Source organism: Ostrea edulis, chromosome 8, assembly GCF_947568905.1.
Source record: "Ostrea edulis chromosome 8, xbOstEdul1.1, whole genome shotgun sequence".
NCBI lineage: Eukaryota > Metazoa > Mollusca > Bivalvia > Ostreida > Ostreidae > Ostrea > Ostrea edulis.
Genome location: NC_079171.1, coordinates 36,564,277 through 36,577,340, shown reverse-complemented (window position 1 = coordinate 36,577,340; position 13,064 = coordinate 36,564,277). Strand labels below are relative to the sequence as shown.

General features: G+C 34.8%; 1 protein-coding gene across 1 annotated transcript; it reads right to left on the bottom strand.

Moving 5' to 3' along the window:
* Positions 1-3,031: 3,031 nt before the first annotated feature.
* LOC130049029 (C-type lectin domain family 17, member A-like) lies at positions 3,032-5,936 on the bottom strand. Its single transcript, XM_056145983.1, has 3 exons — positions 5,783-5,936; positions 4,714-4,801; positions 3,032-3,645 (listed from the first exon to the last, which is right to left on the bottom strand). The coding sequence occupies exons 1-3, from the start codon at positions 5,873-5,875 to the stop codon at positions 3,386-3,388; spliced, it is 441 nt and encodes a 146-aa protein (XP_056001958.1). The 5' UTR covers positions 5,876-5,936; the 3' UTR covers positions 3,032-3,385.
* Positions 5,937-13,064: the final 7,128 nt, after the last annotated feature.

The window sequence follows — 13,064 nt, the reverse complement described above, 5'->3', positions numbered from 1 at the left end:
TTGTAGACAAGGCCGATTTTGCTCCTTAACGTACCTAGCTCTTTAAACTTTTAAAACAGGCGGTGGTGGCAGTTTAAAAAAATTGTCATCGTGACAACGCCTCACTTGACGCTGAACTTCGAAATTTAAGGTATAGTGAATACCTAGATATTGGCGAAGACGCGCCATTGCTTATTCTTGAATATCACATTGTCACATTCAAACTACGAAATAATCAATATATCTACGAAGTCCAGTGACTGCTTCGAGTTTTCAATGAGATATCCACTAAGCTTAGTGACTGGTTCGAATCTTCAGAGAGGAAAACGAACAAATATCAAAGAAATACGCGACGTTTCTGATATTTTCTCTATAACTATTTTTCAACTCCTCAATATGAAGAGTTCTATGATTTCCCCAATAGGTTTAATTTTATATTGTAGTAAAATGACCATACTATCTTTATTATACTTTCATGTAAAATACTCGATTGACATATATATATATGAATCCTATAAGCAATACAAAATAGATACTTGGGTACAAGACGGACTCCTGGGTATACCAGAGGTGAGATCAGGTGCCTAGGAGGAGTAAACATCCCCTGTCGACCCGACATACCCACCGTGAGCCCCATATCCTGATCAGTTAGACGGAGTTATTCGTAGCGAAAATTAGTGTGCCAAGAATGGCATAACAATCGGTCTGAAACACTTCAGACAGCATTTGACCTAATGATAGGCTGTCGTGACGAACTAGATATTGATAACGACCATAGAATGTGTAAAATGCTAACTTCAATCGAGACTATTGAAACCCCTGTATCATAGACGTGTTTATCAATAGCTTGCCTCGATTCATAAACTGACCATACGCAGGAACAACTTTTTGCATATGGAGTCATTTGAGAGATATAAACACCATATACAGGTGATAATGGAATATTGCTACATAAATATGGGAAATTGACGACAGATAAGCTTAAACCATCCCATGTGTCGTACAGTTGAGTTGTCCGTTTGCCATTAATGTCTACTTTCAATAAAATATTTAAGTTTGAAGCAGAAGTGGACGACTTTGTGGGTCTTTTATTTCGAGTTCACAGGGATATATCGACTCGACATATGAATGAAAGTTATCATTGTCAATAGAGATAACATGGTCGATATAGCTAAATCTGATTGGTTGAGAAACATTTAAAAAAAATGAAATTGTTACCTTCTGAGAAGAGAACGCGCATTTTTCAGTTTGATGGTATCTAGCAACAGATAACAGTACTTGACAAAAGGTGATATCATAAAAATTATCACATTCGTCAAATTTATGCGCGTACGTTTCGCCGTAAGTAGATTATTATACGAGGTCGTTTGAACTTTTGTAATAAACGATAATGCCCGCATCGATATGCGATAATATAGCATGACAGAGATTGATCAAATGCCAACAGACGTTAGTCTTTCTGCTTTATTGTTTAAATATCATTCATTATATTAAAACAAATATTTCATGTAGTTGAGGGTAACATTGACAAATTTGTAACGTACGCCGAATACACAAATCTATTTATAGCGAGTTCAATTGACACACTTACAACAACACCAGTGAAAACGATTTGAAACTTTTACAAATTTTAATTCTACATAATTAATCACAAATATATAAACATACAATGATACAGAAGTACACAACACAGATCTAAAGTTCTACTCAACTTGTTTATAATGATCAGCGTCTCCGTGAATCAGTTCAGGAATCCTCGCACACACGTTTATACGGATTACAGATCAGATGCGCGATCCTAGCTAGATGATCGGGCCAGGCACTTCCACGGACCGGCGGATTACGAAGTGCTTCCATTTTACCGAGATTACTGCCATCTTCTTCTCCAGCCACAACACTACTCCTTGCAGGCGATCACACGCTCCACCCGTCCCGTCATCCGATCACACACGAAGCTTTCCAAGTGACGTCACAGATACACAAAAATAAAACAGCTGATGCAACAGTTTAAATATATAACCAAATATCGTAACAAATTTCATCGCTCGAAAAATCATTGTCATTGAAACAATGGTTTTCTCGGGGTGAAAAGTGTCAATGTCATCCAAGACTACATGCACTATTTATATAATTTTAAATATGTACAAAACGAAAAGAATTGCGAGTAAGGTCAACAGGTTGACAATGGTTTTCTCTGGGTGAAAATTTTCAATGTTACCCTAGACTGCATGTAATATTTAGAGTATCCTTGAACGAGTGTATCTTCCGATACCAGTCGAGGGGGCATCATTGCGCTCAGAAATTATTGCATCATCCTTAATTATAAAACTGTACTCTAACAAGGAACTGCGTGACCAAAATTTAGACCAATCAAAACTCATTATCGAAATCGCATGTTTATCCGATACGGTCGAATAAAACGCTTGTCACTTTTTAAGCAATAACCACCATGGACGATGGCTTGGAATGTTTGCTCTCACAGTTTGCAGAATCCGTATATAGAAAATCAGATACATGTTAAAGATTCGTTGCAAAGTATGACGCTCGATCTACCGGGACTAAAAAACGAACCTCATGGATTTCGATATAGGAGATATTTTGGACATGATGGAGACTGATTTGAGTGCGCCAAATTTCTCCAGTCCTGAGGTCGAGATGAAAAATGAACGACTTGAACCGGTGTCCGATGATGAAATTCAGCGTTTGATAGACTCACAAAAATCTTAACACTCGTAAAAATACTAAATGGGCAATTGAAACGTTCAACAAGTGGCGTGCCGCACGGGACAATGTCCCATTTTTGACCGAGATGAATTACTGGATGCAACGATTTGTGTTGAAGTAAGAAAACAAGAAGAGAGCTCGGAATATCCAATACGTTTATTTGAGTTTGTTTTATTGATAATTAAATGGACTAGTTTGTTTATATTGTTTCTCCTCCAATGTAAGGTCAAATGTCATTGAGATTGTCGATTCACCCTGACATGCTCTATCTTGATAGAGTATGGTTGTTAGAGCACAACAAGTCATGGTGTATCAAAAATAAAAACACAGTGATCTATTTATATAATGTCAAACTGGATAGCCCAGTGGTTAGATATGTAAAGGTCCTGGTTTCGATACTGGGTAGTTCTAAGGATTTTTCTCTACTTCTTTGCTACAGTTATGTAACTTACTATAATACATAAGACCTAACTTTACATTTGTACTTGCAATCAGGAGGAACTTGCAACATATGCTAACCTTAAAATATACACTGTAATATATTTCATTCTTGTATTGACGAGATAAAATACAAGTAAATTGTGCGTGAAGTATCACAAAAAAATCATATATCATTGAGAAACATCGAGTTTGTCCATAACCGTTTCATAGTAAAGTGTTTCTGGAGAATTAGAGTATAATTCTACAGTCCATAGGGCATTTCACAAATAAATGAATTACGGTAAGAGCAAGGTCGATCATTCCACTTGCCATTTCTAAATAGGTCGATACAGTCTTTCTCCTCTGCTTGTGCTGGATAACCTACACTCGGTTCATTCGTGTACCAGGCGGTGACGGTTATGGTCACATTGGAGTAGCTCCATCGATATTGACCTTCAATATCATGATCGTTTCCTCCCGTCCAGGCTGTACAAACGTCATAAACGGATGAGGGACAAGTGCCTGAAATACATATAAACGATAAGGGCCTGTAATTGGTAAAACGATGGAGTGTATACCCGTGTTTACTAATAATTGAACGTTATATTTATGTGGTAATAAATTAAACTGGTTTCCAATTTCCCAAGATTACAAATTAGGCGTTCCAAGTCAGTTGAATTACTTGCTATTAACAGAGTATGAAAAGGTTGACGAAAGCGAACAGTGGTCTTTTTCCTATCTCAATCATACAGAGAACACGGAATATAGAGGAAAAAAACCAGATATCATAGGTCTAGATCAGGTGCCGTGGGGGAGTATGTCAGCTACCGTCATTAAACGGCCCAACAATCGGTATGAAACACGTCAGACAACATTTGACCCTATGATGGGTTGTATTGACAAACTAGATTATTATAACGACCATAGAATTTGCGAAATGTTGACTTTAAAGGAGACTCTTGAAACCCCCGCACCGCAAACTCGTTTGTCAATAGCCTCCTTCGATTTAAAAACTGATCATACGCAGAAAAAGCTCTTGCATATCGAATCAGTCGAGAAATATAAACAACATATGCAGGTGATAATGGAATATTGCAACATGAATATGCTAATTTGACGATCAAATCTTACTCATATATACTATGTTCCAGGAAAGTGTATTAGATTAAGAGGTTTTGCTATATTTAAGGGTTCAAACAATATGTTAGTAGAGGTTTGGTGTCAGTTTGAATTAACAGTGTACATTGGTTTAAGTAGATATGTTCGTATTACCATGTATACGCGAGATCCACTCAAAGTCCCTAATTACGATGCAAAACGTTCTGTAAATTAAAGCTCATTTACTACAAATATCTGCCTCTCCAAATTTGTTACTCACTCTGTGATATAATTGATTCAACGTAAGATAAAGATTTGATAGAGGTAATAAATGAATCAAAAATAGAATCCGAGTTATCAACTACAGCTCGCTAAAACAGACAACGTCCGAGCTATAAATTACAGTTCTCTAACGATAGACAGAACCCGATCTATAAATCACAGTTCTCTAACAATAGACAGAATCCGAGCTATAAATTACAGTTCACTTACTGTTTAATAGAAATGTGGAGGCAAGGAAATCTGATTCTTCCTTATCTCCGATCTCCACCAGATGTGAACATCTCTTTTCACACTCCAGCTGTAACATGTTTTGTTAAATATCAGTTCTATATAAAAATATACAAACTACACATAAATACCAGAACAGTTCCTTGGAGGATTCAGCAATCTCTGCTGAGTGGTAACACCAGCCGCGAGTCCTATGTTTTATCTCGCGGTCTCCTGTTTTTCGATAAAATGTACACACTGATTTTGATTGCGTAAACTACATTAAGAATGGAAGACACCAAGTACAAATCTTCCAAATCCCATCAATAAAGTATTGAAGACACAATAAATTTAGAATATGTTTCACTTAAAGTAAAATGAAAGTGAAGTCTCAGAAGGCAACACATGATTGCAGGAAATGTTTACCTAAAAAAATAGTTTTGATAAGCGGATGTTGATTTAAGTTCATTTCACTCCTCTAATGAATTGAAATTGAAAGTGACAAGTTTTGAAATGATTTGATGATCAACAAATACACTTCTAACAAGGGTAGACATGTTGTAAACATTTTCTTTTACAACTGCTCTCTACATAATATATATATATATATATATATATATATATATATATATATATATATATAAAATATATATATATATATATATATATATATATATAGGGGATTAGCATCTCTTTCATGTATCGTGTAAAATATGCTAATGATTAGTCGTATTAACGAACAGTGATCAATCTTATAACTCCTATTAGCAATACAAATTAGATAGTTGGGCAAACACGGACCCCTGGATACACCAGAGGTGGAATCAGGTGTCTAGGAGGAGTAAGCATCCCCAATGTGATGTTTTTCCTTCAAAAAGTGGTTGTTTTTTTTTTTTATAGATGTGTATTTTTTTTTTCAATTTCACGTAAGTGGGTATTTTAAAATCTGGATCCGTTGTATATTAAACAATCACGACAGTTTTATGTCAGGGATGATTCCCGATAAAATATTGTAGGAAACATAGATAAAAAATACGACTAGATATTGTAGATACTTGACATGGAGTTTTACCTTGGCGTCTCTCCAATTGACTCTCTTCTCACCTTTGTAATAGCAATTACCCTTGTACTCTATCCAACTTGATGTGCATTCTGAAAATTTCATAATTATAAATGTCAAACTTGAAATACGTATCTATCTATCTATCTATCTATCTATCTATCTATCTATCTATCTATCTATCTATCCATCTATCTATCTATCTATCTATTTATCTATCTACATTGTATGTGTATGTCTGTTTATGAAAGGCGAAGATAACGAATAGCAATCAATCTCATAACTCCTATAAGCAATACAATAAAGATAGTTGGGCAAACATGGACCCCTGGACATACCAGAGGTGGAATCATGTACCCAGGAGGAAGACACATCCCCTGTCACCCGGTTACACCCACTATCTATCCATTTATCTATATATCCATCCATCCATCTATCCGTATATCTGCAAGTACATGTACCAATTCCTATCCATCTAATTGACGGCGCGATATTTAACTCCGGACATGACAAAGTCCGAACTTTTTGCTACCCTTTATGATACAGATTTAAGAAAAATTTTGTTTGAAAGTAGAAACTCACTGGAAGTTAAAATTTTGATAACTTAGTAAATTTATTGTGACTTGTCTAATGCATTCGTCACTGGACAGATAACTTGATTTTCTGGATTTTAAAGCTGATGTTTCCCTAAGTGCCTTGAAGAAACAAGGAATAGTTACAATTAATACTTTACTGCTGTAAAAAGTTGAATATTGAATTTGTTGTTTTTTTAATTAAAATCTCGTTGAAATTTTTGTTATATTTGTTTCTTTAATTTATTCAAGTTTTGCAAAGGTGTATAACCCACATCTCAACATTCACATTGGCTAAAATGATAGATCTCATATCAGCTACACCAGCTGATAAGGTGAAATTGAGACATGTTATATCAGCTACATCATGTGAGCTAAAATGAGATGTTATATAAGCTATATCATATGTCACATGAGATGGAAATGAGATGTTATATTAGCTGATTTATACGTCAGGTGAGTTGAAAATGACATGTTATATGAACTACTTTATACATGTACGTTAGGTGAGCTAAAATTACAATGTTATATCACCAATTAAATGTTGAAAAGAGAACGTTTTGTTACCATTATATCTTTAAACTTCGATATATGGCGCCGTATTATTTTAAAAATCAATTGTTTTTAGGTATATTGCCTTACTGTACCTGGCTTGCACTGGTATAATAATGGTGACCACTTTCCACCGGGTGGACACGTGATTGTATTGGTGCCTACATCTTTATAACCAGTATTACATTCGAATGTGACTGATGGAGGTGAAAACGACTTTTTTGCAATTCGTCCAATTTTCAAGTCTGGAACTGGCTCAGAGCAACCTCGACAACAAATCATAAAATCTAGTCACATGACCCAAGCGTACGAAATTAGTGATTAAAATCATACCTACAATTCAATTACAGTAGAACGGATGTCAACTTCAAATAGGGAAAGGTTAGCTACACACATAAATGAATTTGAAAGTATTTTCTACCTATCGCGATGCATATGAAATTATTGGACTTCGTCTGAACACATTTGGAGTGGTAGTTGCATGACACATTTCCACATCTTTTGTCTCTGTAGTCAAACTGAAAACAGAAACAAACACAAATACACTAGGACTTATTTTCAGTATTCTACAAGATAGTTTAACTTGTTTCTTTTTTCACATTAAAGTACAGTTTGTAAATAAATATACTAGAAGCTCAAATGTTGTGAAAGATATCAGATGGTATATTTGAACTACACATCAACAGGTTACATGTATCTGAAGTAGAAAAAAATGCAAGTGTCATAAACTACAAAAACAATGTTTGTCAAAGATGACCAAAGTGACTAAAACACGATAAAATAATGTATTCATACGACTTAGAAAAATGACGAATGTTGGTCATATGAAATACATGGCAAATGATGAAAGCATTTATGACGTTTTAAATGAGAAGTTCATAATTTTTGTAAAACTCGTAATTTGTTTTGTATATCTCACCTACTCAAGAAAGATATGCAAACACTATTAATATAGACTCAAAGAAATCGTTTATATCGTGCAACCTCTGATTGACATTTTAACATTAAGGATTGTCTTTTTTCTATGGAAACAGTCACTACAACATTATAGTAAGGACGCAAATAATTCATTAAGGAAAATATTTCATCATTTTCACAAAATGTAATCAAAGGTAATATTTTGTTCACTGTGAGATGTATTTTTCTTCCTTTCAGTTATATTCAGATAGATTCCAACATTTTATCCATGCTTCATATTTAAAAAAAAACTTTGTTGACAATTAATACCTTTCACTAAATTTCGCAAATCTCTTTATAAAAATTAAGTACTTACAATGCCCGGTAAATCCATATAGATAAAATCACTATCATCCACTAATAACAAACTATCATGTTTCTTCTGACTGTTTAATTCACACATAAACATTTTTCGATTGAAGTTGATCGACAAACACATGGCGTAGGTTTCACATTCTTTGAAACACAAATATAGACCGATTTCATATAACACCATGAACTGAGAAACTGGCAATTTCTTGCCAATTTCATCGTCGCTGGGTTTTATGCACATATTGCTCGCCATATCATAGCGAAATAGAAAGAAAAGAACCAATACATAGTTGTATTTATCAGCCATCCTCATCATCTCTGCTGATCAGTTGCAAAGATAATAACCAAGTCGCCTGTTATTGATCTTCATTTATCAACTATAAACTCTAAATAAAAAACTGCACAAACGCAAGCATCATAGAAAATGAATGTGGTAACTGGCAATATTTGCTCTAATTCTAATGTTTGTTTTATTTGGGCGGTCATTTTAAATACAAGCATTTCTGAACGAAAGAACTTGACTTATGAACCATGAAATGTGGTCTATGCTTAGATTTTATGGATTCTTACCAAAACCACCTCTTATGAAGTTAACTTTGATAATACGCTGATATTTAAAACACGCCACACTCGATATACCAGAGGTGGGATCAGGTGCCTTGGAAAAGTAAATATACCTTGCCAACCGGTCACACCCACCATGGGCCCTATTTCATTTCATTTTATTCAGGTATAAAATATCACAGAATGTCATGATTGTAAATTTAATTAAAATAACAAAATGAATCCTGTCATAATTCATAGCACTATGCAGTTATAACAGTTTAAGAATAAGTGACTGTATGAATAAAATGACAAATGATGATATAATAACCTAAGGGTAACCCATAAACGCTTAAATTAGTTGATTTCCAATGGGGTCCTAATATATGTGATCAACAGACAAAAATAATAAACATTACATGACTAACAATTGGAATTTTGGCAGGTTTTGATGAATAGTTGCATAATGCGTTGAAAAATGACAAGCTTCAGACTTATTTTATACTAGAATACTAAAGTGATAACAAAAATATACTAGTAAGTATTAAATAAAATTGCACATGTTATCTGGTTATACCCCTTGCCTTGCTGGCTAATAAGGGATTTACAACCTTATAAGGACTTTACAGCTTTTTATACCCTGATCAGGTAAACGGAGTAATCCTTGGTCAAATTCATTGGACCAAGAATGGCCTAACAATCGATACGAAACATGCCAGACAGCATTTGATCCTATGATAGGTTGTATTGGCAAACCAGATCGAAACAATTTGAAATTTATACGTAACTCCATATAGGGTAGGTATATGACATGCAATTTTGATAAGAATTTGGGAATTTGACATGGAATATTTTCATGTTTGTCATGGTATTCTATGAAGTCAAAGAGGTATATGGATTCAAAGCTCATTCACGGCGGGTATGACCGGTCAACAGGGGATGCTTACTCCTCCTAGGCACCTGATCCCACCTCTGGTGTGTCCAGGGGTCCGTGTTTGCCCAACTATCTATTTTGTATTGCTTGTAGGAGTTATGAGATTGATCACTGTTCGTTATCTTCACCTTGCATACATGCATGCTTTTCATGTTTTCTCTGAATATATGTATAAGAGCACGAAAACCCAACACCACCCTACTTTCTTAAAGTGTCGGATCTGAGAAGCTACACGACCAGTAAAGAAATTTATAAAAGCACTCAAAAGGACACGACACTGTTGGTTATTTAAAACTCAAATTTTCGATGCAACCCGCGTCTTTATCAAGATACATTTATTGCATGAACAAATAACATACACCACGAAAAACGACAAGTATCAATAAACTGGTTTATTGATACTTGTCGTTTTTCGTGATGTGTGAGTTTTTTCTATAATCAATCCTCTCTTTTAAATGCATTTTTATTATAATTATTATTACATGTAACTGATTTTACTTCAATTATGTAATGAATGTGTGAGATATACAGCCATATTAATCTGTTAAAGGTAATCTTATCATGCATTTAGCCTGAAAATCATTGTAACAATACAGTTACTTTAGAACTGCGTACAGTTCCTCTTCAGTGATAGGCTACGAACTTTTTTGGAAGCATACAACAATCCATCCCCCATAGATATGACCATCTCAGCATAATGGATGGTGGCAACACATGTGGAGAAACCAAATAGTCCATCAATATAGCTTGGTAAATCCTGTAGTTCTCTGAACAATGGTGCCTCATAACTGAAAAGAAATTGCAAATTAAAATCACTAGTGACTTTAGAATTTAGAACACTTGTCACAATTTATAATTAGAAAAAGAATGTTTTCCGTGTTTTGTCTATTCTCCGTTGTGCATGTATGTGATATCAAGTTGTGCAACGATCAGCCAGTAAAATGGTACACGCATATAAGTGTAAAATAACGACATGATTCCATTTGTGAATGTATCATCCTCACTTAAGTTTGGAATGTCAATATCCTTCTTCAGGATGTAAAGGCGCTTTTACGAAATCTAAAACAGCATGAATTTCAAGGTAACAAGGACAGTTTCGCACAAAAGTACTGGTCAAATTTATTTAAAGATCGATATGCTCTATATTTGAAGAAATATTCAGTAAGGGATTACATGTATTAAAATGTGTATTATATCAATTGTTAGACCGTTCCTGACACACTGATTTTGACTACGGATAACTCCGTTTATCTGATCAAGATAAAGGGCTCATGGCGGGTGTGACCGGTCGACGGGAGAAACTTACTCTTCCTAGGCACCTGATCCCGCCGTGTTTTCCCAACTCTCTATATTGCATTGCTTAGAGGAGTTATGAGATTAATCACTGTTCGTTATCTTCACCTTTCATTATGACGTCAAATCGAGAATTTTTCATAACATGACAAAACCGCAAAACGCCTTTTTTCGGGCAATCTTTTTCTAGTCGGCCTATATGTCTACATCAAACTTACAGATCATTTATACTAAATGAAGGGTAGTTTGGGTGATCATCAAATTTATCCTGCAACAAGAGATCCAGGGAATCTTCTTCATCTGACTAAATCAGATCGTTTTAAGATTGTCACTACGTTTTTTGTTTTCATTAAAATGGTAACACGTGTTGACCCCACTTTCAGAAAACCCCACGACCCGGAACATATATTGGCAAAGAATACTATTCTGAGCAAATAATACATGTTGTTTATCTAAATTTTTAAGTATTTCATTGTTTTTTTATTCCTTTGATTAAAAAAAACTCTTTCAATCTAGTACTCCCAGTTGGCTTATGTTTCATGAATTTACAAGTAGGTCAAGTTATACGATAATTCGTATAGCTGTTATATCAACAATGGTTCTGGGTTTTAAAGAGCGAGCTAATTATGCATTTTAAACAATTGTATGTGTATTTTATTTATCAAAAAGCATTTTTATCGATCGAGACCAATACGCCTACGTTAATGTGCGACGCGCGTCGATCTCAGTTTCAACCACGATGTTCTATTACTAATTTACTTTAAAAAAAGAATTTTAACACAAACAAGAGTCCATCAAATAGAACATTTTTTTCACGTTTACTGGGTGAATTCAAATTTTCTTATTTTCACATAGAGATATAGGTGAAATGCCGATCTATTTAAGCACTTAGAATAAAAGTGGAAGAAAACGAATACGTGCAAGGAAGAATTCATAGTACAAAATGTGAAATAAGTTATAAGTCACGTATAGTATGTTTAATGTATGAATAGTGCATATAGTTGAGGGTAACATTGTAAACGTTCACCCCGAAAAACCATTGTCAACCGAGGCGTAGCCGATTTTTTGAGAGGTGGCTATATCTAATGTTACCCTGAACGTCACGCATTGTGTGTTTTATTATACTGTATGTTACATAAACAACAAAGTAGACAGACTTAATTCAGTATTTTATCTATGTTGTTGTAAACATGCAAAATGAAAAAATAAAGTGACTGTCAATTCAAAAAGTAATTGTTCCGTACAGTTGAGTTATTTTTATGCCCCCTTTGAAAAAGAGGGGGCATACTATTTCACACCCATCTGTTGGTCTGTAGACCAAATTTTGTCCGCTCAGTATCTTGAGAACCCTTTGCCTAGCAGATATTAAACTTTTTACACTACTCTATTGTAGAAAGTAGATGAGGTCAAATGATTTAGAGGTAACAAGGTCAAGGGCAAAGGGTCAATCCAATTTGGTCATACGATTATATCGTCCGCTTACTATGTTGAGAACCCTCATCTTGACGGAAATCAAACGTGGCGCACTGGTACATTGTAATGAGTATATGACCGCTAATGATTTTGAAATTACGAAGTCAAAATTGTCTTTTCTCCAAATATGATAATTCTAAATCGGGGCATTTTCGTTTCAGTTCATTCAAGCTACATTCACTACTACCACCGGGAAAGTGGGATGGGGACAGACAACCAATATAGTTTTTTTGGCATGTGAAAATAGCTTTGCATTTACATTTAACGGGAAAACAACGTTGTGGAAAAATAGAAAAGAGACAGCGACTGACACCGTGGTAGAGTCAGTAAACATTAAATATTTCCGTGTACACATACATTGATATCTCGACAGTTGATATCACGAACGTTTTTATCACTTTGTAAATTGACATCTGATACAACAAACGATATTAGTTGTAAACACATACATAATTACTAACTATTCAATGGAGAAAGGGGGTTACGGAAGATTTTGTTTTGGAAGGGAGACCAATGAAACGTGGGTTGAACGACCGGCGGCCGCCAGTTGAATTATCATTCAACATTTAGACACAACGCATTGGTTGATCATGGTTTGTTGCTAAGGTAAACATAGAATGAAATACGGATCAGTTTATGTACAGCTCCAGTGTTAACG